This window comes from Madurella fahalii (genome assembly GCF_045866475.1).
Source record: "Madurella fahalii IFM 68171 DNA, scaffold_6, whole genome shotgun sequence".
NCBI lineage: Eukaryota > Fungi > Ascomycota > Sordariomycetes > Sordariales > Madurella > Madurella fahalii.
Window position 1 is genome coordinate 3,987,931 of NW_027263976.1, and position 24,072 is coordinate 4,012,002.

Below are 24,072 nucleotides of genomic sequence, written 5' to 3' on the forward strand. Positions count from 1 at the left end.
CGCGTTGCCTTCCCCGGACTTAGACTGCCTAACAAAACCGGTTTTCGCAGACCGAATCGGCCATGGTGTGGGTAGCGACAACCCCCAAGAGTCAGCCCTAGCCCAGGGGGCCTCACGAGCCAGGGATCTTGGTATCTGCAAGATCTTGCACGACCCCAAGTCGAGGCACTCGACCATGTCAAGATCGACAGCGGCGCATACGTCTATTGGTCTCCTGGTTCCTGTCAGCATCTTCCTCTAATTATCGAGAGGGGGACCTGGCCGTCATGGAGTATAAGTACTTAAACTGAACACTGCACGCGGGGCCCTCGTGGTAGCCGTAATCCAGTATTCGATCTTGGCCGGCAAATGAAGCATCGGCCGGACGCCATGGCCCGTCTTTCAACATTACTTAGCACACTGGCGCTTGCCTTGGGCCTGGTGGATGCCACATTTCTCAAGAACGCAACGGACACTTGCAATGAGATCCGCGACGGCATTTCGGACGCTAGCAAGGTTATCTACCCTAGTAAGGCTCCTCCCAAGACCGCCGGAATAGCACAGGCTCACCCCCAACCCCAGTCCAAACCGTAAGTTACACGGATGCCATCAGCCACTGGTTCCTCTCGTCGAGCGACACACCGGCCTGCGTAGTCAAGGTTGCGTCGGCCGAGGATGTGTCGTGGGTCCTGCGGGTTGTGGCCGCCTCACGCACTCCGTTTGCCATTCAATCGGGCGGACACGCGTCGAACCCGGGCTTCTCTAGCACCAAGGGAGTGCACATCTCGCTCGACAACCTGAACCACATGCAGCTGTCGGATGACAAGAAGACGATTAGAATTGGGTTTGGCGCGGTAAGACGACCGGATATCCCTGCGGTTTCCGCGCTTACTGAATCCTTGCCAGGCGTGGAAGGATGTGTTCGACTATCTGGAGCCTCATGGGGTCAATGTCGTTGGCGGCAGGGTTATTGGTCCTGGCGTGGGCGGATTCACTCTCGGCGGGGGCTACTCGTGGTACGCTAAAGCCAAGGGTTATGCCTGCGTCAATCTGAATCGGTTTGCTGACTTAGTGTTAGGAAAACAAATCAATATGGTGAGCTGTTAGCTGACGAAGTTGAGATAGCTGTACCATTTCTAATCTCCATTTTGCATAGGCTTGACTTCTGACACGCTCAAGAGTGTGACAGTAGTCCTTCCGGTATGTGTGCTTTTCGTTGCCTCGGTTGGCTCCACTGACGGTAAGGTTATTTAGAATGGGACGATCACCACCGCCTCCCAGACCCATAACAAGGACCTCTTTTTCGCTCTCAAGGGGGGTATGAACCGCTTTGGCATCGTAACCTCGGGCGAGTTCTACACTCACCCACAGCCTCCCAAGGTCTATGTATGTCTGCCAACAAAATCTATTACACTACTAGCAGCACACTGATATTGTCCAGGGCGGACTTCGGATGTATCCGTCAAGCTCGGTCCCCGAGGTGCTCAACGCAACCAAGCACTTCTTCTACGATAACCATGACCCGAAAGCCGGGCTCATCACTACGATTGAGGGCGGTCCCCTGGCCACTTCAGCCCTAGCGCTCTTCTTCTACGATGGCCCAGAGAAGCCGCCAAGTTTTGACCTGTTCGACGGCATCCCGCACGTTCTCAGTAACGTTGGGACAAAGACCTTCTCGTCGCTCATTGCCAGCTTCCCCGCTTACCTCGTTCTGAACGCCAGAGGTACCTTCGCAACTCTTTCCACCTCGGAACTGTCCGAGCGCTTCTTGGAGGCCGTCAAGCACGAGGCCGATGTACGCGAACCACAAATCCGATGAAAGAAGGACCGTGCTAACCAGTTATCACCGCGGGTTACAGGAAATCGGCAAAATTGCTGCCCTTCACAGCGGCACGACACTTAGTTTTGATATTGAGCCATTCACGCCATATGGTGAACACGCTACCGAGGGTGCGTTCCCGCATGCCGACTCTCCCCTTCCTGTAAGCCCAATCTATCCATGCCATTCTCCCGCCGACACGCCTGTTGACTGTGACTACCTACCCAAGCTCAACCTCTACTTTGCCTGGGCCAACCCTGCCGAGGACGAGTGGTGGCACGCCCGCATGCGCCAGGCCATCGACACGCTCAAGCAGGTAGCCATCGACGACGGCATCTACCGGGACACTTTCACGTACTACCCTAACTATGCCATCTCCGGCACCACGGCAAACGAGCTCTACGGGCCACAGAATGCCGCTCGGCTCAAGGCCATCAGGGACCAAATCGACCCTGACAGGATTATGGATTTAGCTGGAGGGTTCGACATTTAAATATCATTGTGGCAAGATGATGCTGGTGGTAATTAGTAGTAATACTAGTAAATAGTAAAAATATAGAGTTGGGGAATTTGTCCAAGCCGACTACGAGCCTCGACAAACAAGCAATAGTCAGCACCTAGAAGAGAAAAAAAAAGAGGGGAAAAAAAAAAAAAAAAAAAGCAAACAGTCCTTCACAACTTCGCCCCTCCCTTCCTACTATTCCCCTTCCTCCACCGCGCCACCCTCTCCGAACTCCCCTCCAGCCCCGCCAACGTCGCCTCGTCGTCGCCGGGAATCACCATCTCAAAAATCGTACCCTCCCCACCCACGACCGCATACTCGTAATACCCGCACCTGGCGATCGGCTTGATCCTCGCGAGATCCACCCGGCCGCGCTCATCCAGAGCCCAGTCGGCAATGTGGACGGCGACGACCCGGCCGACGACGACGTCGACGGCGGCCATGGGGGCGGCGGGGCGGCCGGGGATGCGGAGGGTGGCGTGGTAGACGCACTCGAAGCGGACGGGGCTGGCGGCGACGAGGGGCACCGGGTTGGCGCCGTCGCCGGGCAGGCGGGTGGAGAAGGCCTTGGCGAGGCCGGCGCGGGCGAACTCGTCGACGCCCGGCGCCACCGGCTCCGCCGTCGCGTTGACCTGCTCCCGCAGCGCGTACGTCGCCAGGCTGAAGCCGAACTTGCCCGTCGCCTCGGCGTTGCGCACCGTGTCCTTCTGCCGGCCCCCCGGCGTCTGGTTGGCCGAGAAGAGGAGCAGCGGCGGGTCGAAGTTGAGGGGGCAGAACTGCGAGAAGGGCGCGAGGTTGTGCGTCGGCTGGCGCTTGTTTCCGCCGCCGCTGCTGTTGTCGCTGTTGCCGCTGTTGCCGCCGTCTTCGTCGGACTCCGGGGAGGAGGTGGTGGAGATCCAGCCGATGGGCCGCGGGACCACGCAGGCTTTGAAGGGGTCGAAGGGGAGGTTGTGGGGGGTTTTGCCGGGCAGGTAGAGCATGGCTGTTTCTCTCCGTTCGTCGTTCCTTGGACTATGTGGTTTTTTTCGACAAGAGATACACGCGATGGATCAGTAAATGGAAGTGTAAGTAGCACGGAGCGGCGGAATGCGCTGTCTGAGGTGCTTTTTTGTGTTATGTCTTAGCGCGCCCAAGTGTCACGGCGGGCCCCGCTCATGCTGCAGCCACTCTTAGGTACTCTGTACAGTGCCTGCTGTACTCGGACCTCAATTCCTGTATGTTACAGGAAGCTGGTATCATATGCTAGGGATATCGGACGGGCGAGAAAATGAAGAGCGAGATGTAATTGCAGTGGTGCAAATCTTTCCAGTGATAATTAGCGTGAAGTTTTCCAGTTGCCCCCATTTAACGTCTAAAAAGTAAAGAAGAATACCACATTGGGAAATACATTCCCATATCTCCAACGCGTGTACCCTCTCTTTTCGCCAACCATGAGTGTAATGTATACAGTCGGCTGATGCCACCTGGCTTCTGTCTTGCTATCGTTAGCGCAGCAAGTGGCTTTTGCGTTCACGATCCCTCGGCGGTGTTTTACTCGGCTTTCCAGAAACGGTAAGCCTCTCGCATCGACCGTATGCAGGGCAACAGGCGAAAAAGGTCCGGAAGAAAAAGAAAGAAGGATAAAAGAGGGAAAGATGAAGAAGCGTAACAGACTAAAGGTGGGGTCGAACGAGCCAACCTGTCTCTGGGGATTCGCACTGTCAGATCCATCTGCAATCTAATTAATTATCAACCCGAGGCTGCGGCATCCCTATTGATTCACCGGGTTTGCCGAGTGAGGTGATCGTTTGAACATGAGACGAAAGAAGGTGGGTTGTCTGTATCCTGTCGAGGGAAGATTCGGCCACCCAGGCCAACCGTACGACCCGGGAAGGTGCTTCAGTTCTCTACTACATTTCCTTCATTGCGGCCTAGGTACCTTAGGTACCTTACCTTCGCGCTTGATCATTTTCCTGCCCCTCAGGAAGCGATATGTTCTTTCAGAATTAACTCTGGTTTTCTATTAGAGATCTCTCTATTGCACTGACTGTCTAATTACCCGCCGCTGACGGCCTCCGATCTTGCCCAAGATGACGCGTCACGCAACGTGGGCAGCTCCTTCACAACCGCCCATGTCCCATCCCATTCCCAGTACGAAATCCTTCCATCGATCCCTTCTGTAATCATGTGCATCTTCTGGCTGAAGCTCCCTTGAACCAAGCTCCACACATGCTTGACCCCGTCCCCGGCAGATTCCACCATCCGCCACTTGCCCTCGCCATCCCCCGACGGTGCTCTCATGTGAAGATCATCGTTGACTCTTTCCCAGTGCTGCACGCTACCCTTCACGGCCACAGCAAGCTGAAATCCCCCAACACTGGTCTCGTTCGCAGTGTTGAAATAGTCCTGGATCATGACCGCTGGCGTGTCGGCCGGGATGTCCGAGCCAAACACCTCGCCCGCGGCCCATGCGGCGTTAGACCGCCCCTCACGCCAAAACATTTGCAGCTTGCCGTCAGCCCGGACAGCCACCGTGTACAGGTTGCCCCGGGAACTGCTTTTGGGGTCGTACATGTCCAGCCCGACATTGGACTGCACCAGCGCCGGACCGCTCTGCGAGATCCCGCTCGCAATCCGGGGAGTTACCAGAGTCCAGGTTGTCTGATTGGGAGATTGTTGCCACTTTGGCGGTCAGCCTCGGTTTCCCAGGCAAAAACTGTGAGGAAAATCAAGGCTTACTTCATTTAGTGTCCCGTCGGAATGTTTGACAACCACCACTAGCTCAGAACTGTCGCCCTGTACCATACCAGGGAAGCCATCGATATTTCTGTCTTGGATCGTTGATACCTTAGACCACTTCTTCTCGGATTGGCTGTAAACCCATTGCTGCAGAGCGCCGTTTTCATCGGCGCCAACGGCATGAAAGTCCCGGTTGAAAGAGGTCCCGACGATTGCTGGCTGGCCAATGAACTTTGCATTGCCAGCTTGAACCTCGGAAACGATACTCCATTCCATGGAATCACCATCTCGTGAGACATGGGTAAATCTGGCCGTGTTAGGGTCAGCGACGAGCAACTCAAAGTTGCGGTGCGTCTCCCCGTTCCCTGACTGCATCATGCTGCCGCTTTGGTGCCGTTTCCGTGTCCAGGGATCGGGATTCACATTTACCACGCCGTATTTAGTCCATATGTCAATGTTGGCGACGTCGTAGCTGCCGTCGATCCAATGTTAGACCTGGGAAATGTCCCAACTGGGTTCGAGGAAGAGATACCCAAAGTAAATAAACCCGTTCTCTCCCCATCCTTTTCCCCACGAATTTTTGATGACCCACGCTCGCTTGGTGTCGTCGTATCCAACAATGAGCGCGAGATGGTTTCCCGTTGACGCTGACACACCGTCATGCTGATAGACCGTGCCAGGGTTCGCCGGTTTCCACGAGGAGTAGTCGTTGTAGAGGATGAACGTCGCAACCAGGGGCCCGTACTCGTCTAGCCACTTTTTCTGGTCGTCAATGGTCCCCAGAGCCTGGTAGAACGGAATGTGTGTGGTCCGGCCCGTCCTATCGGCGCAGTGGAGATAGGGATGCAAGGTCGCCTCATAAGGATCGCACGGCCAGTCTGCGATGCCTGGGCGTATGGGGTCAGTTTCATTGATGAACTGGTAGCCCATCCCGGCAACGTAAGCTAGGGTTTCTTCGGCATTCCCGGTGCTCTCGCATGCTGCTCCTACGCCGTCGTGCACATCGGCTTCGCTGCGCTTGCTCCAAACGCCGTGCTCGATGCGGACCATGGATTCGATCAGGGCTGCCACGGCAAAGGCCCAACAACTCTGGCAACCTCCCTGGTCTTGTGGAGTTGTGATGTAGTTTACCCCCGATCGATTCCTCCAGTCGACAGCCGAGGGTCGCGCGGCCGTATCACTGCTGCCGGCTGTCGCCTTATTGTTTGAGAGGGGTTTCCCGCTACTCACTCGACCCATCGATGAAGCATAGGCCGACGATCGTATCGTAGACCAGTCAAGGGGACCGACCGACTCGGCTGGCACCGGATCCGGCCATGGTAACTGGCGTGGTCGTCGCTGCGGCCCAGCAACAACACCGGCTGCAAATACGAGCGTCAAGGCCGTCGTCCACCAGACCGAGCCCATCGTGTCCCAAGGGATTCGAAAGATGGTTGTGCAGATGTGCTTGCGCCATTTACGATGAGCGGGCGGTCCCGTAGGTATTTAACGTGTAATTAGCCTCCAGTTTAACAACAGTTTAATTCAGGATTTCTCCGCTGGCCTCAGTCGAACTCAAAACAAACCCCACAAACCACATTTACGTGGCGCATCCCCTCTTCGCACTTTTCATCTTGAAGAACTTCTCCTTCCGAACTACCAAACCAGGCATCTTGCTATGGTGATCACCTCGCTCACAAACCTGGAACCTAGCCCCGGCTCTGCCCTCCCCGTCTTCCCACCAATTACCGGTTCGCTCCCCACAGAGCATCCCGGGCCCAACAGCCGCTGATCTCCCGACGTGCCGTCTGAAACGCCAGGGCTCCACCCACATACAAGATCCAAGGTCAGGGAACGCGTACGCTAACTTCGAGTTCCCTTTTAGCCGGATCCCGTTCCTGGCTCTAACGTCCGCGGCTCTAGTAGGCCGCCCGGCGACGACAAAAGCCGCATCAATGAAGAACGCGGCGCGCCCCGCGACCGGTTCCGTAGTGCAAAAACCACAACATCAGTGTTCAAACGAAAAGCGTGGCCCTTTCCGCATTACATCTCAGAATGTGTACGCCGCACCAGAATCACCACCGCCCGACCCGGGTGGCGGGAAAACGGCCGCCAAAGTTAGCAGGCAATGAACATGGAGTAGAAGATGAGCTGTTCAGCAGGTCGCATTTTACGGAAAGCCGATTTCGCCTCTGCAAAGTGCCACAAGGCTTTTCGATCGCTAACCTGCATCAGATAGGACCGAGTTGCAGTAGCTAGTACCTCCCCGGCTCGAGGTTTCTTCCTAGGTGATTGTTGCCCGTTCCGCATTTTGGCCATTATCTTCGATATGGCCGTGATGGGGACTTTGGGTCATTTACTTCTCGGACCCGTCCGAGAATATTGGATTCGTTTTAGAGAACCTTCTGCGAACTTCATCTTCCTCGGTAATATTATAACTCTTAGATTCCGTCATCTCCAGTGCTTCCGCTTCCAATCCCTGAATTGGAGGCTGGAGCAAGTCCGGACACGAAATATGGGCGTCATTAACGGTTTCCTCGTGTCTTCCGGGATCCTCGAGCGGACCAAGATCCCTGTCGACGTCTTTCCCTCTCGAGGCTTTTACATTTCGGGCCTCGAAAATCGCGATTGGAAATGGTGGAGACAATTCTTGATCCTCCTGCTACCCAAGATTCTCGTGTGCTTCATGCATAGGCGAGATACTAATAGCGGCATTGAGGTAGATTGTTTGTAGATTTCCCACAGGTTCGTCTTGATGTCCTTCCAACCAAGCTCGTTAGTAAAGATGAACCTGTTGGCAGTGGCGGATCTCTGATTTGCATGGATGAGTCCGTTAGCGTACCTTGGTGACGAGACCAGATGGATACCCCCAACGGACAGTATATCTATCTTCATTAATCTGAAATAATTTCAATCAGTGCATAAAAACCGAAAGGGGTTTAACTTACAGTTATAGCGTGATTAATGATCCCTTCCTAGATCTTCAGGTAGATTACAGCATGATATATAAATAGTCCCGCAATCTCGGGAACACATATTGAGTAAGGTGTATCGTAAGAAGGGAAGGAGATTTCTTGCGACGATAGTTTCAGGCCCGGGAGCTCACCCCCTAAAGAAGATGATATCTGAATGGCGTGCTGTATGTACTGTACTATCAGTGTTATATCCACTACCGATAGTGCCCGGTTTAGCGAACCTGTACGTCACCAGGCTCGGACGTAGCTCCACCAGCCTCGTCTTCCTTGTTGGGGTTCCCGTGTTCCAAATTAGGAAGAGGAAAGAGAGTGAGCTGCTCTAGATACCTCCCTATGTGCCAAAATTAAGCAAGTCCCTTCACTCTCTTCTATCCTACTCATCTCCCTTTACTCCTCCCCCACTCATTTCCGCATCGTCCGCTCGCTACGATGTACTAACTCGCTTGACTCCCGCCTCGCAGAAGATCCTCAGCACAACCTATTCCCCCTTCAGCCTCTTCGGGCTCCTTTTCACCGTCGCCTTGGGCGCCCGCGTCATCGCCACATCCTACTCGGTCGAGCCGATTCTCGCCTGGTCTCACCGCCGGGCGAAAGCCAAGTCGTATGCCTATGTGGAATGGCAGACCAACTCGACACTGCAGCCTCAGCGGTTGGCGCACCAAGGCGTCGGTGCGGGCTCGTGATCGCGCGGTGTCGAGGACGTGCCCCTGACCAAGGCCGGGGAGAATCTGGGTCTGCTTGACCTGACGGATCCGGAGCTCCCGGGTTTGCGGGGTACCGGACGGAAAGGATGGTGTGGGAGGGAAGGAGATGGGGGAGGTAACTCGGCGCTCTGATCGAGCCAGGCAAGTCGAGCCTAAGCAAGCCAAGGAAGCACCCGATACCCCCCCAGTCAACACCCCGAAGCCTACAGTCAAGCTCCAATCCTCGAGGAGCCTGCCCTTACAGAGGGGTCTAGGTACCTACTCTTCTACGCAGTGAAGGGTTGACCAGGATAGGGTGGGAGGAACATGCATGACGCGGCCCCCGGAGGCGAGGCCCCGGAGTTTCGAGGCGCCCAGTCTCCGAAGGAAAAGGAATTGACCTCTAAGGCATACATGGTAGTGTCAAATCAGAAGAACAGACGACGTCCCATGCAAAAAGCGAAGAATCTAGAACCCGTTGCGGCCGAATTGACAGAAAGCAAGGTTGCGTGTTATTGTTTCAACGAAATCCGCGTAAGCACAGAAGAATAGAAGATGGGCATTCTGCACGTCTGCTCACTGAAGTGCAAATCCACTACCAGAAATCCCCGGCCACTACCTCGACAGTCAGCCAACCTGCGAACCCTCAGCTCGTCCTTAACCCGTCTTTGTAGCGATCGCAGCGTTGTATGCCGCGGACGACGTCTTGATGCCGTTGAAGTAGGCCTTGTAACTGGTTTTGATGGACCCGTTGAGTTCGTCGCACATCTTCTTGGTCTGCTCCACGACGTCGACGATGTCGATGATCTCCAACACGGTATCGACAACCGACATGACGACGGCGACGACGGCGACAAACTTGCCCACCGCATCCATCATACCGAAAGCGCTCGACTCCACCTCTGCAACCTCGAGTCCAGCCGCCTTGGCGCACTTTGCGATGGTCTTGTTGGCGATGTTCAGCTTGTAAGCCATGATGGCAATCGAAAGGTTTTGGATGATCGTCATGGCGGTGCGGTCCATGGTCAGTCCCTTGATGGAATTCAGGTATTTCTGGACATCGGCCTCCGACTTGTCACTCAGATTCAATTTGTCCAAGGCGTCATAGACGTCATTGATCTCCTTGCTGTTGTAGAGAATCCGTGCCGACTCGGCGTATTTCTTGAATCCAGCGGCGTCGAGCTTTCCATTGTCCCTGTGCACTTCGGCCATGAACTGCATGAGGATCGAGCGGCATCGTCTGGTGTCGATGCCCTTCGGCGCTTTCGACGCGATCAGCGCGTTGTTCGCCTTGTACTGGACGATGTAGAGGTGGACGTTGGGGTTGATCTTGGACGAGATATCGGTGTCGATGGTGGCCAACTTGGCGTTCAGCTCCTTCGACTTGCCGGATATCACCTTCTTCAAGACGGCCTCAGAAGCCTCGAGCGCTACGAACGCGCACATGCCAAGGCCAAACGACCAGATGGACGCCACGGCGGCAGCATCGGCTGCGATCTGCATGGCGTCGGCGGCAATGGTCTCATCGCGCACGGTGGTGGCCAAACCGGTGAGCACGTCGAATTCGGAGTCGACAGCGGCGTCCGATGCGAAGTCGCCCAGACCGGTGAACAGTTGTTGCTCTGAAATCACCTTGTCGATGTTTTCGTCGCTCTCCGAGTCCCAGGTGGACATGTAATTGAGGTAAGTAATCATATCAGTGCTCATCTTGGTTGGTGTTCGTCAAGTCCTAACAACAGAAATATGCGTATGGAGAGAGAGGGGGGTTCTGGGTATCAAGGATGTTGATGGAGGATGAAGTGAAAAGAGGGAAGGGTTTGAAAGCTCTTTTATAATCAAAACCTTGGTAAGTCCGTCCCTTGCCATTGTACCTACAATACAAGTTGATCCGCAACTGCCGCCGTGCCCTCCCTCAAACGGGCGATACGGACTGTGGCTTGCGCGAGTTCCGATGGCCTTTGTGGTATTCAGCTGCGCTTGTTCGACGCCATTGCTCCCGATTGCCAGTGTTGCATGGTATTGCAGCAGACAGCAACCGATCGGTGGCGGCAGCGCCAGTACTCCACATCTATTGGCAAACTGGGCCACCTGGGACCACATCACGACTGCCGGAGATGCACTGACGGATGTTCTCGGCAAACCACATTATCTGCACAGACAGACAGGAGAAATACCGGATAAGGCCCAGCGAATTCCGTGAGGATAACCTGGTGTACACCTATGTAAGCTTCGGCTATCACGGTGATCATAGTTGCATTGACGAATGTTCTCAGCCAGCCAAATGAGCTGCACCAGTTGACAAGAAGAATAACTGCACGTGGTCCAGCTAATTCTGTGATGACAAGCTGGTGCCTCTGCGAGAGGACAAATCTGATTGGATACAAGGAACTGTGTGTCTCATACACAGGGTAGAGGGACCGCCCATCGGACCTCCGCAGCCCCCCTTTCCCCCTAAAAAACAAACAAAGCTTTGGCCGAGCAGTGACAGGTAAAGCTCAAGGATCATCCACTCACCCCGCGATTTCGGACGCTCTCCGCCGCCACATGCAGGATATGACACATACCAAGTGGGAGACATCATTCCGCGATTGCCGCTGCCCATCGACTGAAAGCGGTGAGACGCAGATCTTTACCTCCTCAACAGCTGTGGCCGCGGGCAAGGAGAGAGTATCGTGATCACGATGGCTGCTTCGAGAAAGTGTAGACTCAACAGTGCCAGCGGCAAAGCGCCGGCACTGGAGTGATAGGCTCAGCTCTGCCAGCTCAGACGTCCAGATATCTGTACGAAGTCGTCAGCTGGCAGAAACTCGGTCTCGCAGTGAAATCGCCACCAAGAGCAGACTGGATACCCACGAGCACCATCAAGACGGCGGGGGACATCGTGAAAGAGAGGACTCCCGATTGCGGGGATGGGGGAGGCAGGGCTTGGATTAGTAATAAGGGAAGATTTTGATTGATTCGGTTGACATGTCCCTTTCATGCTTCGTATTGTGGGCTCGGCCTTCATTTGGTCCCTCTGGATTTGCCTCTTGAGAGGATGTCAACATACAACCCACGCAGCTCTGCTGCTCATCTCTCAGCAAGATGCTGCCCGGCAGCCTCAAGAGCACGTACCAGCAGTACAAACATGACACGGACGTCGTGGCCTCATGGCTCGCCCACACAGGCATGATGTTTGGCTGTCTTGATAACATGTTGCGATCGTCTAACGCCCCGATCTCTTCAAGCCTGCCCCAAGGGTAAAACTCGGAAGGAAAGGCCGCCGGTTCCACTCCCCCTCCCAAGCCCCCCAAACATGTTTTGGCCATCAAGAACTTCTTGCTACTTGCCGAGTTCATCGTCGAGAGACAGAAGGACAAGAACATGGTCGCAGTCAATATCTCTGTCGCTTTCAGCAAGGCCATCGAACGCGCCATCGAGGTCCGCAAGGGATTTGTCGTCCTTCTCGAGAAGGCCGGGGCCACGCTGGACATGACGTCTGACGAGAAGCACAAGTTTTTCGTCGGCGTGCTCGAGAAGGTTCGCGACACCCTCAGACCGCCCTTTTGGCAGTCTGCCCAGGGCGCCAAGAAGAAGGCCGGAGGACTCGATGAGACCGAGTCACTTGCCGAAGCACTTAATTCTGGTCAATCCGATTGCGGCGTGCTGACAGCCAACCTATTTGATGTTCTCAAGGCATACGACGTTCCGGAAATCGATCTGACTGCCGCCGAAGGGCCAACAGAAGAGGAACAGCAGTCAGCAGTAGAGACGGATGCCAAGGCCAAGGAGGCCGTTCTCATCGACTGCGAATCCGAGTTGCAAAACACTGCCGCCGACAGGTTCCTGGTATTCCTGGCTCTTGGGCGCGACCTGAACGCTATCCGGGAATAGGCCAAGGCTCTCTGGGAATCTTATGCCAATCGCCAAATCTCACTCTCGTCGGTTGCCATCGCCACCAACACGGCTCTTGATCTCGCTCGACGCATCGAAGAGGAAGTATCGCACATCTTCAAACCAGATGGTTACGTCGAGGGCATGATCGAAAAACTTGTCAAGATTATCTGCGCCGTGCGTGGTCTCCCGCCCACGGGGAGCAGAAACGGTACATATCCATTTAACATCCAGCTGTACGAGACCATGGATTTCTGCATGGTCAATGCTTTCATTTTCTTCAACGGGTTTCTTCAGGTTCTGAGCTCAGATGACTCGGTCATATCGGGATACAACGGACAGGTCGGATGGTATGACAAGACGGTTCGATATGACACTCTTTCGAGTCAGGGCAAGTTTGAGGCCGACAGAGCCGCCATCATGGAGTTGTTCCCCGAATTCGACCGTCTTGGAGGACTCTGCTTCACGAAACCCACCAAGGAGTTTGACAGTGCTCCATCGGTGGTGGATGAGATGACCCGGGGCCTTCGCCTTATGAGCTCCAAGGCCGCGGACGAGGATCCGAAGCCTCTCTGGATGGCCCTCGCCACATCTCTCCATCTCGATGTTGTCAGAGTCCTTGGCGACGAGATTGACCGTCCATACCGTGAGATGGTGGCTGTCAACAACATTGTGGACCTCAGCATCAGGGAACATTTCAAGTACCACCGATCGTCGCGCCCGCTGTCCGTCCCGGGCTGGGACAAGGACGCCGACAAGGCGCTCGAGAAATTGCAGAAAGACTCCGAGTTCTGGCGGGAGGGTGCGAATCCCCTCTATGCCGTCCTCGGTAGCGCCGGCCTTCGCATCAAGACAACTGCTTTCCTCAAGCGCCACGCCCTCTACTGTGGCCTTTGGGTGGCTGACATGCGTGCCCGACTGCATCATCTTGGCGTAGCTGTCAACCGCGCCTACGGAAGCATCCTGTACGCCGGCCATCTGTACAATGCGATGGAAGCAGAGGGATTGATCCCAGAAGACAAGAAGTGGGACGACATGGAGCTCTTCTTTGACGTCCAAGGGGGTCGGGACACTTTTTTCATCGGCAAGGCGCCAACCGATAACACCGAGTACCACAGGCAGATCTGTCTCGTCATGGGGTTCTCGGCCACCGAATCGCCTGGACTCTTCTGCGCGATGTCAAAACTGCCGTCGAGTCTGACATGCTCAAGCGGCTTGGTACCGAGTACATCAGAACTGAGTACCAGCTCCCTTTGGGGTCGGCTACATCATGCGATCTCTCTGCGGCGACTCGCTCAACAACTCGTCGCCACAACGGCGCTTCTCGACAAGGCCGCCAAAGTTTATCTCAGCAGTCTGGGCGGTAGTGATAAAGACAACGAGCCCCGCAGCCAAGTTAAGAACAAGATTGCCATTTTGGAAGCGACTACTAAGATGCGCAAGGTCGAGCCTGATTCGCCATGGCCGACGGCAAGTCAGCCCCCTGCGGACCGTTTCGGCGTCGACTTCGACTCCAATCCCGACGACGATGATGACGACGACGACGACGATGATGAGGAGGGAGACTTTGGGCCGCTTCCGTCGTGGCTCGGCCAGGGTGTCCCACGTCCAGTCTTTCGACAGACCCGACAGACGCGCGGGTCGAGATCAGCTCCTCCGCAACGGGGACAACTGCAGCGCGAGCAGCATCAAATTCGAGGCGGTCAACGACAAACTGAGGGTCAAAGAGGTGCTTCAGGATTCGATGTTCGACTCGAGGCTGACCTCCGTTCCCACGGTATCGACCCCGTCCAGTTGGTGCGGGACATGGCTGCTGCCGACTCTAATGTCCCGTATGATCCAGACCGCTTGGATCGCTTGATGCGAGCCATGCCTCTTCTGAGGACTGCGAGGGAGCGACTGGGGCTGTGGGTGGTTCTATACCACCTACGACAGGTGTCTCCCCATCCAACGGAGACACCACATCAGTGTGTCTCTTTGATGAGATGCATTGAACCAAACCATTGTGTAGCTATACCCCGATTCGTGACTTTGAGCTTGTGTATCTACACACAGCGGCATCAATGAATCAGTCTGGCGTGTGCCAACAAAAAGGAGGGAAATGGCGTTGAAGCATTGAGTCAGGGGATGAAACAGGCATTACGTCCTGACATATGGGGCAATCTTGTGTAATACTAGTCTAGACTCGTGGGCTACTTAGATGTAGTTAGAGACTGGACGGGAAATCCAACCTAGGATTTCAATGTGTACTTTTCAGGGGGCCTTTGCTTTTTGCATGATTAGGCTACAGCATACATTTCTCTAATGGTTCGTTGTGAGGAACTCAGGGAGATGGACGCTTGTGCAGATTTTATGGAAATCAGGCAATCCATGCATGGTATTGGAATGCGACTGAACCGAAGGTTGAGGGGTTTTGCTCAACTTGACTGACATACCAGGTTCAGTTCCACGACACGTTCCTTCAAGCGCCGTACGATCGACCCTACTTGCTGGCAACACAAATCGTCCGCCGATTGGCCATCCTCTAACCCACATCACCCTCGGGCTCTTTACAACAGGTTTCATCGCCTTGGAGGACTCGTGGCACCCCGAGCTCGCACCGGAGCCGCGACTTCCGGTTGGCTGCCTGGAGCCTTGTGTGCCCCGCAGGCACGCAACCCTGGGCTTGTCCGACGCCTGTTGCTCACAATGGCCACAATCTTAATCAAATCCCTTCCGAACCTAGAACAGAAGAATGAATACTCTATGCCCCGGCGACGGTATCAATCCAAGGTGGTTGGGGTGGAGCTTCAAATGCAGCTTGGCCAGGATGTAGAGATTTGGGCGGGCTCGTACGAGTCCCCAGACTGACGTATGGCGCGGGCTACTTCATCACCAGCCGTTTCAGCCTCAGGAGCTCCATGATTGACGATATCAAGACCAAGTCTGCTCTGCTTGAGCGGAAGAGAGCCGCCAAGTTTGGTGGATTAAATATTGGAGTCGATGGTATGTTTTTGAACATGTACCATGCCCCTGACATGAATCAATGCCAACCACAGAATCCTTTGACCATCTCCCCGTTAATAGATCGTCGATGATTCAGCTAATTCCATTCTGTGTCTCCATACTTCCCAAACGATACCAATCTGAAGACCATAGCTTTGTTCGAATCTACTGGACCGGTTCCTCCAGTTGCTCCGCAAGCCTCGTGAACAGCTTCGACAGAAGGACCGGCACTACGTCCTAGCACATCTCTTTGCTGATATCTATGATGCGCGCGTAGAGGCTGACAGGCTTCATGAAGAGCTAGCTGCGCAACACAAAGAGTTCGATACTCTCCTACCAATGCCCAACTTACACCCGAGTACCCCAATCACTACCGGAATCCTCTTCGCGTATCCGCCAAGACACCCATCGTTAAGTCGACGAGTCCAAGAGGTTTACAGTCGGTTAGGAAGATGCTCCTCACGGGGCAGAGATTGGCTAGACAGCGCCGAAGAAAAGGCCAAACATACCGAGGGAATAATTCGAGACCATCTCCACTTCATTGACAAGACCATGTCGTTGATAGAGATATACGCCTATCCAACGCCGAAAGCCACTGCTGCTCCTTCAGCAAAAAGTCGACTACTCCCTGGGAAACAAACGGTACTTTATCCCCGGCAATGCCAACGACATCCCCATCGAACCGAAACCTGACTCCGGTGCCGCTATCTCCTGCACTTCTTCCTCTTTCGCCTCGACTATCGGACTCTGTCCCAATCCAGGAACGCACAAAACATCCTCATCGACTCCAGCAAACATGTCTTCTCTCCTGGGTCGGTTCAAATATCGGGGAGACTTGCCAACGAAACCAAAACTCATCTCCTCGACCGCATGGTCATGCCGGCGTGCCATGCTCTTGGCGACCTTCTTCTTGGCCGGCCATTTCTCAACGCGGCCAAAACACTCACGGCGCTCAACCACCGCGTCGAAACTGCAGTGCTAAACACTATCAACACGGTCAGAATATCAGTGTGCTATATCGACAGTAATACGGTAAAGACTCCACACGTCAGCGGATATCTCCACGGCGAACAAGCGACTGCCCTGCCGGACATTGGGTCGCACGTGATGCTCATGTTGGAGGCATACGCCAGAAAGCGCGGGTTCCAAATCGATAAAGACCCGGAGAAAGAGGTGCAGCTTGAGTTTCCGGATAGGTCGACGGCGTTTACAGATGGCGTGGTGGAAGATGTGCGCTGGGCTTTTGGTGCCGGAAAAAAGAAGGAGGTTGTGACGAGGTTTTACGTGTTGAGGAATCTCCCCGTGGATGTGATTCTGAGCAATGAGTGTGTGATGGAGCATGATGTCTTCTCTAGGTATGGGGAGGATGTAGCAGACTTGGATGAAGAGCAGACTGAGCAGGGAGGAGAACAGGGGGCAAAGGAGGCAAGTTGTTGGCCCCTATTTGTTTCTTATTCGTATTATCAAGGCGCGGTATAAGAAAAAGTGGCTGAGCGTCAAGAACGCAGGGGTTTTGGGATGGTGAGTGTCTATATCGTCTCTGCTTTCCTCTTGCGACCGAATGGTTTCCACTGATATGACTTTAGTTACATCCCCAACGCATTCGGACCCGCGGTCGAAGTAGCTAGGCTGGTCCGACGATATAAAGTAGGCTTGGATCTCGCAGAGAAAGTGAGCGGCCAAGGACCCTGAGGCCAGTTATGGAGTTAAGAAACGACCCCTGTGAGGGAACCAGCAGATGGCGGGGAAGGCGGGAAAGGCGCGATGCAGGACCACCAGAGAAAACTTTTCTGAACCGACCACTGCTGTGTAACAACACCGTTGTTTAATCTTCGATATCCTTTTTTGGCGCTCTAGCCGGCTCGTCACGCCAAGTGCAGCAGGAGAGTCTCCATGGGATTGGCGGGTGGGAATGCCCCACACCGGATTCCCCAGTCGTAGCCAATGATTGTGCTGGCACAGATCTGTAATGATGTCTAGCCCCGTCCCCCCCCCCCCCTCACCTCCCCCAGCGAATCTATGCACCCCACCCACCTCCCCCTGTCAGCTCAGCTCAATACGGTCAGCTCAGCTCAATACTGTCAGGCCAACCCAATAATGTCAACTCAGCCCAATATGCAGGGCTCCGGGCTTCAATGCACGCGACTCATTTGAGGTGGCCCGCCGCCTGGCGTCATCGGGCTCACCAAGAAGCAGCAAGGCAAATGATAAAACCATGGCACTACAAGGCCTCGAGTTCTGAGCTCCACCAAGTTGGAGCCGTGTTGCTCTTCCTTCTCATGGCATTGGCAATTCTAGTTGCCCCCCTTTCATCCACCCGACTCCCACCAGCAACATGACTGCAAGTGTTAACAGCACCGAGGGAGTGGCCCCTCATCGACGCACCGGAGCTTGGCTCCATCTTCCCTGGAAGCATGTGGCATGGCGTTTCGCAAGCTCCATGGTGCTCTGCATCATCCTCGCCGTTATCCTCTACGTTTTCGAGAGGATGGAGGTTCTCGACAATTGGGAAAGACGGGGCTTCAACACACTATCCATCCTGTTGTCGTCGCTCGTCAGCTTGTCTCTGGGCTCTCTGTTGGGACTGTTGGGGGGGATGCTTCGCTGGCCCTTGCTGGCGAGGGGTCCTGCTTCGCCACGAGATGTACGAAAATGTTTCTTCATTCTTTGGGTCTGCAGAATGCGTAATAGCTGACAACGCGTGTGAAAGGTCGACTTGATCCTCGCCATGGCAGAGCCCACCGGTTCTCTCCGTCTCATGTGGCGCCATACCAGAGACGGGCGATGGACCTTCACAACATGGATTACGGCACTGTACCTGCTGTTAAACGTCATCGGCCGGCTGAGCATTGCGACACTTGGTCTGACATTCGACACAAATGAGGATGTCACCATCGAGTACCCCGCCATGGCGACGGACTGGGGCTCACAGGACTGGTTCAGCCTGCCGGTGAACGATCTTGTGGGGGATGCTTCCGAGTACCGCGAATACGGGAGCACGCATTGTGAGTACTTCCAAGACAATTCATTCCTCGAGCTTCAAGTACCTAGCATAGCCAGCTAACCGTTACGATGTAGCACGCATGAACGATTACGCGATGCGCGGGCTACTGATGAGTCCCATTGGCTTCAACGAAAGCGACCCTTCATCCCGGCAGGGAATTGAGCAGATAGAAGGCTTGACACGGGTCCTCAATGAGTCTCACGTTGTGTACTCGTACCCCTTCCGTGAATTCCGTGGCAACGTATCGTCTCCATCCGAGACCATGATCCTTCGAAGCTCGTCAAGTTGCACCCAAAAACGGATTGATGGAGCGGATATCTATGAGATAACCTGGGAGCAAGGTGAAAGCCCGCGCGAAACATTGGTAGGGGATATTGGTATGGTACCTTCTTTCAAAACCTATGGAGTGATCCTATTTCGGAGCTTCCATGCTAATCATACGTCACTGTGTCCAACCCAGATCACCCTCCACCTGGAAGTCTCAACATAGGTGCGATCTTGGCCCAAATTTTTGAAAGGCACAGAAATGAGACAGACAGCGAGGAATTTGCGTGGGCAGCTGAGATAGATTGGGCCAGCATGTCAAATTCCCCTTCAACGTGTCTCACCACCGCGTGTAAGTATCATGACACCCAAACAAATGTCGATCCGCCTCTTCTCCTCGTTCGCAAGGTGCCTAACATAGAGCCCAAGTTCTCGGGGATGAAGAACAGTGGTCAAACCAACCAGGGCGGTACAGCCTAACGTATATCGAGTGCGAAAGCTGCCTCAGCGGACCAGATCCCGCCACGCGCCCTTCGTTTTACGGCCTCTCAATGGAGAACTCGACCTACGTTTCCAACATACTTCTCATGCTCGGTGCGTTCCAAGCCGATTCAGATTTCTTTGACGAAACACGCAGCACCTCCTTCCGACCGTACATTACCGACAGCGGGTTGACCACTCTTCTGACCGACCCGGGCTTCTCCGACGATGATATCTACGGCCCCCGGGAAGTGGCACACCTCGCGGCACGCCTCCCCATTCTGGCCGTGGTCGGTGCTGATGGCGAGTTGCCCACGATGCAGCTATCCAATGAGTCCTCGGCAGTAGTCATCATCAACACCAAGCTGGGAGTGAAATGGGACAGAGCCATCGGTGTGCTCGTGGCGATCTTGGGCGGGCAGCTCATCGTCTCAGTCGCAGTGCTCTATTGGTGCAAGCAGACCTTCGTTCCGGACTACCGAAGTCAGGTCTCGACAGCGAATCTGCTCAAGACGATCGTGGGGTCGTCCAAACTGAGCGGCGTGGAGAAAATGTCGGAGCTGGCGGCAATTCTCAGGGCGGAGGGGAAGTCGCTTGAGTACCAGGCCAAACGGGATGCGCAGGGTCAATGGTGTGGGGCTGAGTTGATCTGGTCTTCCAAGTAGACCTGGTACCACGGGTGAAATCCCACTTGGAGGATGTGATAGACAATTGGCAGGACGACCAATGCATGGAGGACGGTGTCGGGCACAAGTGGGGACACGGAGTCAACTGGACAGGGATGCAATGCTGCTATGCAACCGACTCACTCTGGAAAGGTGCTCAAATGCTGTCATTAGGTAGTGTTCAACTCCGTAGATACTCCTCCTAGCCCCTATCTCCTCTCATATACTCCATCACCGATACCTCCCTACTCTCTTATTTTGTTAAGCTAAAGCGACTATATATCTACTTTACTCCTTGTCTTCTTTTTCTAATATCTCGAACCTATAATATATTTTATTAGCGAAAGTGCTATATCACTGAAAGTTCTACTAATCTTACTAGAACAGGCTTTCTACGTTTTGTCCTACCAGCTCCGTTAGCATTAAGGCTCTTACAGTCGCGTGCGAAGTGTTCTTTCCTCCGCATTCTTAACAAGCCCCGTCGTTGTTCGTCAAAGAGGCTCCCCTTCGGTGCCTCTTACTGCTATTCTAGGCGTGTGAGAAGCGGGCACCTTGCGGCATATGGCTCTGGTGTGGCTCCCCTGGTGGGCCCATACACCATTGCTGCGTCGTTTCGTACCAGCATTCTTCGCTGGGTCGTCCATCCATGTATTCGAGTATTGTCAGTCGCCGTTTTCGTTGAATCTTCCACTTCATTCGTTTCACGAAGTTCCAAGAGGTCAGCTTGATGCTGCAACCACTGTCAGGAGCTGCGGGAGCACGGTGCCAGAGTTCAGATGTTTTGAAGAGAAGTGTAATGAATTGTCCCTGGCATAACGAGCCTTTTCCACGATCATCCCTGCGCACGTGTGTTGAACCGTGGCCCCCGCTTCGCACCGCCAATTAAAGTGCATCTTGTAATCCGATCCAAGAGAAACAGAAAGGGGCACGGAGCTTCCACTGGGGCGCACTAAGCTCTCCCCTCGAACGCGAGCCCTGTTGGCCATCGCATTATTGTACATCGGAGGCTGTCTCGTGGACCCAGCCTCATCAACTTCGCCAAGTACCTGCCCGGTTTGCCTGGCTTTTCCCGATCCAGTCCCTTGGACGCTGGATTTTCCACAGTTGCGCGCGAAGTGCCTTTTCTGGTCGCACTCGTAGCATGTATAGGCCAACGAGCGGCGCCGGATGGTCACGCGGTCAGAACGTCAGGAGGCGGTCGCTGCCCAGTACGTTCCCCATTTTCTTCTGGACAGTCTCGAAGCGCATGAACCCGCACGATTCGCTTTCGAGGTGGTTGATGACGCTGGCTAAGGTCTTGAAGTCCAACCTGCAAGCACCGTTCGGGCAGTGATAAAGGTCTTGCTGGTCTAGGAACGATTCGTTAATAGGGTGAAATGCAGGTAAAAGAGCCGAGTTGCTTACGAGTAGGCGAATTCAGGTGCTGGTTGAGGCTTTGTAACTGGTTGAACTCGCGGTGACAGAAATAGCATTCATAGGCATATCCATTCCAGGACCGACCAGTGGCCTCGTACTGGTGGGACCCGTGCCATGTAAGCAACTTCTTTGAGATGGCGCCGTGAGGGTCCTTGGACCGTATGACCTGGTAGACCCTGTCCCGGTTGATGTGGGGCGCGTTGGGGCACCCGCTCGACTCAAGGTGATGGGCGATTCCGGTTGCGGTGGCAAAGCATCCCTTGCAGAAGGGGCAGGCCATCTGCTCGCCTCTATGGATGCGCGACTGGAGATGCTACGCCGGGTTACCCGAAAGGCCAAACCTACCGATGAAAAGAGAAGTTGACACTAACCATCTTGATACCGTTGTAGCTGCGGAAAAAACGGTCGCAGTCTGCGCAGTAGTAATGCTCTTCGTTCTCGTGGACGGTTCGATCTCCTTCTGTCGCCCAGGTGTCGTCACAGATGTGGCATTCATAAGCGAAGTGGTTCTTGTCGTTCATGTGTTGTATGCAAGCCCCACGGCTCCGAAACCATCGAGGGCATCTGTCGCATTCGAAATAGGGCGGCTGATGGCCAGTTGCGCGACAGTGGTTTTCCCGAGCTCGCCAGCCGGCGGGGAAGACCTTACCGCAGGTGCCGCATTCATAGTCCTCCCACGCCATGACGATTTTCTGCAGTAGCACGGATGAGAACCGCCCTGGGGAAGTTTGGCAAGTCTCGTTTGGAAGAGAAGAGGCTTTGACACCCAGGCCGTAGCAGGGCGGGGAAGGTGGACCCAAAGCGGGGCTATCCGAAGTGCTGGGCGAGTTGGCTGTCGTTTGCAGGACATGTCGCAAACTGCCAACTACACCAAACACCCAAAAGGTGAGGAGCTCCACGATTGTTAGTCGTAGGATGCTAAACCTGCGTTTTATCTGACAGGACATCCTCACACAAACTGATCCATCAGGTCACTACCCAAGACCATTTTTGGAACAAGAAGTGCGATTCTCCGTAGCAGGGAGCGTATGTACACCGTTCCTGCTCCGGAGGTTTCCGGGCCGCGCCGGATCTCCGATTCTCGTGGCGTCCCTCGTTCCCTCTTCCCCTCTCATGCAAAGGAGATAGCCTTTGGCTACAACTGTCGCGTATGATCGTTTATAGTTTCGTTTGGGTGCCCGAGGCCAAAGCGTCGTGAGCAACCGAGCTTGTGGGTTGGGTGCGCCCGGTATGGCTGTAGGAAGCATGATGTCATAGCTTCATTCGCATTTAACGCAAGCTGCTAACAGTGCTCTAGAGGCCCTGCTCGTAATGTGCATGAACCAACTGAGTTGGGAAAATCCCCAATCTGGGCAGGTACCGTCGAGAACGACAGAGGGAACGTCCTGATGGGAGATTCGGCAGAGGCCGGCACGCTAAGAACAGAGTGGAGTGATGCAAGTCGACGATCCACGACATTCTCAGAAGTATCAAAAAGACTGGCCAAGGACCGTCTTGAGACAGGTTCAGCGAGGAGCGCAACCGAACCCGCAGCGGTACGGAATCTAGAACCTACAAACATTGGATCAAGGGCCTGGCGGTAAGTCGCGTCCAGCTTATCGATCTCAAGTCTCGAGCAAATGCCCGTTCACGGATTTAACGACATCAAAAGTGAAAGCCGGAGTCCCAGCCCAGTTTGCTATCCATGAACTATAAAATATTACAATACTTCTAGAATGGTCAACTTTTGGATCGTTGACTTTTCCACCGTTTCGCGACGCTGCTGTAGGTTATGAGCTTTGCTACGAGCTTCAGATCGAGCTTCACTGCACCGAGCCAGACCAGTTCAAAGCGAACCAGGGTCCCCAGGCACACAAACAAAACTCGGCCGAAAAACGGACACGTCATAGGTCTTGACGAGCGGCGGGATTCTCTACGCAGGGCTCGACGTCTTCAGGATCTGCCGTACCGCAGCCGGCATTGGCTGAAGAATACTGGACTTGGAGGGCCGAATATCAGAAATGGTACCGTTTGAACGAGGACGGGAGTTGCATCTGTCGGATGCACAGCACCTCTGAACGTTCGGAGTTAAACTTGGGATGCAAATTCAGATGTAAAATTGAGGATGGAAATTTTGGATGTCTTGTTTTCTTCTTTGTCTAACGGAGGTGAACTTCCTTCTTATTCCCAACTTCCTGGACCACGGAGACCCGGGTTGACGGGTCTCCGAGAGATCGGATCACACTTATCCGAGTCACACTAATCCGGATCACACTGATCCGGGTTCGTGTTTTGCAGATCCAGGATCCAGCTTCCTGACCCTTTTGACATAAGCTAGTAATGTAGACTGACTATCTTCAGAATCCACTGCTTTAGCCGCTCGATCTTGTCGGTTTGTTACTCGTACTTCTTGAGCTCGGTTTGGTAAATAGACTATTCGAGCTGGAAGGTACGAAAACCGTCTGCTGTAAGATCGCCGATTCCAATTGCTGACGTAGTTGAACCCGTAGCCGGGGTTACCGTCTGGTCGTCCTCGACTACAGATTCGGTACGGCCTCTGGCCGTGATAGCTGACTGGGTAGGGTTCTTGTGCTTATGACGTGCTGGGTCCGGAGCCGTAGGCTCGTTGAGAAATGGGGTCAGGCCTTGAATCTGGGCCTACGTATTCCCGGCAACGGCCTGGGCTTGGAACTGCAGGTTCCAGGATTCCCAGTCGTCAGAGCTGGTCAGGAAAACAGTCTTGTCGTTGTT

At 54.3% G+C, this 24,072-nt stretch overlaps 9 protein-coding genes across 9 annotated transcripts; 5 read left to right on the forward strand and 4 right to left on the reverse strand.

Moving 5' to 3' along the window:
- Window positions 1–369: 369 nt before the first annotated feature.
- Window positions 370–2,291, forward strand: MFIFM68171_11200 (uncharacterized protein; the record flags this gene model as incomplete). Its single annotated transcript, XM_071066619.1, has 9 exons — window positions 370–508; window positions 562–833; window positions 886–995; window positions 1,058–1,074; window positions 1,136–1,179; window positions 1,234–1,365; window positions 1,421–1,774; window positions 1,839–1,961; window positions 2,028–2,291. 9 exons carry the CDS (start codon window positions 370–372, stop codon window positions 2,289–2,291), a joined length of 1,455 nt encoding a protein of 484 aa, XP_070922720.1.
- A 179-nt stretch (window positions 2,292–2,470) lies between these two features.
- On the reverse strand, window positions 2,471–3,280 carry MFIFM68171_11201 (uncharacterized protein; the record flags this gene model as incomplete). The annotated part of the gene is made up of 1 exon (XM_071066620.1): window positions 2,471–3,280. One exon carries the CDS (start codon window positions 3,278–3,280, stop codon window positions 2,471–2,473), a length of 810 nt encoding a protein of 269 aa, XP_070922721.1.
- Window positions 3,281–4,334: 1,054 nt separating this feature from the next.
- MFIFM68171_11202 (uncharacterized protein) lies at window positions 4,335–6,425 on the reverse strand (the record flags this gene model as incomplete). Its single annotated transcript, XM_071066621.1, has 3 exons — window positions 4,335–4,961; window positions 5,019–5,490; window positions 5,551–6,425. 3 exons carry the CDS (start codon window positions 6,423–6,425, stop codon window positions 4,335–4,337), a joined length of 1,974 nt encoding a protein of 657 aa, XP_070922722.1.
- Window positions 6,426–7,512: 1,087 nt separating this feature from the next.
- MFIFM68171_11203 (uncharacterized protein) lies at window positions 7,513–8,655 on the forward strand (the record flags this gene model as incomplete). Its single annotated transcript, XM_071066622.1, has 2 exons — window positions 7,513–7,716; window positions 8,434–8,655. 2 exons carry the CDS (start codon window positions 7,513–7,515, stop codon window positions 8,653–8,655), a joined length of 426 nt encoding a protein of 141 aa, XP_070922723.1.
- Window positions 8,656–9,312: 657 nt separating this feature from the next.
- On the reverse strand, window positions 9,313–10,362 carry MFIFM68171_11204 (uncharacterized protein; the record flags this gene model as incomplete). The annotated part of the gene is made up of 1 exon (XM_071066623.1): window positions 9,313–10,362. The coding sequence occupies one exon, from the start codon at window positions 10,360–10,362 to the stop codon at window positions 9,313–9,315; it is 1,050 nt and encodes a 349-aa protein (XP_070922724.1).
- Window positions 10,363–11,739: 1,377 nt separating this feature from the next.
- On the forward strand, window positions 11,740–14,389 carry MFIFM68171_11205 (uncharacterized protein; the record flags this gene model as incomplete). The annotated part of the gene is made up of 4 exons (XM_071066624.1): window positions 11,740–11,793; window positions 11,941–12,483; window positions 12,529–14,127; window positions 14,180–14,389. 4 exons carry the CDS (start codon window positions 11,740–11,742, stop codon window positions 14,387–14,389), a joined length of 2,406 nt encoding a protein of 801 aa, XP_070922725.1.
- Window positions 14,390–16,383: 1,994 nt separating this feature from the next.
- On the forward strand, window positions 16,384–16,992 carry MFIFM68171_11206 (uncharacterized protein; the record flags this gene model as incomplete). The annotated part of the gene is made up of 1 exon (XM_071066625.1): window positions 16,384–16,992. One exon carries the CDS (start codon window positions 16,384–16,386, stop codon window positions 16,990–16,992), a length of 609 nt encoding a protein of 202 aa, XP_070922726.1.
- An 856-nt stretch (window positions 16,993–17,848) lies between these two features.
- MFIFM68171_11207 (uncharacterized protein) lies at window positions 17,849–19,926 on the forward strand (the record flags this gene model as incomplete). Its single annotated transcript, XM_071066626.1, has 5 exons — window positions 17,849–18,157; window positions 18,224–18,518; window positions 18,592–18,894; window positions 18,978–19,007; window positions 19,247–19,926. 5 exons carry the CDS (start codon window positions 17,849–17,851, stop codon window positions 19,924–19,926), a joined length of 1,617 nt encoding a protein of 538 aa, XP_070922727.1.
- A 1,179-nt stretch (window positions 19,927–21,105) lies between these two features.
- On the reverse strand, window positions 21,106–22,025 carry MFIFM68171_11208 (uncharacterized protein; the record flags this gene model as incomplete). Its single annotated transcript, XM_071066627.1, has 3 exons — window positions 21,106–21,275; window positions 21,331–21,655; window positions 21,714–22,025. 3 exons carry the CDS (start codon window positions 22,023–22,025, stop codon window positions 21,106–21,108), a joined length of 807 nt encoding a protein of 268 aa, XP_070922728.1.
- Between the last annotated feature and the right edge of the window lie 2,047 nt (window positions 22,026–24,072).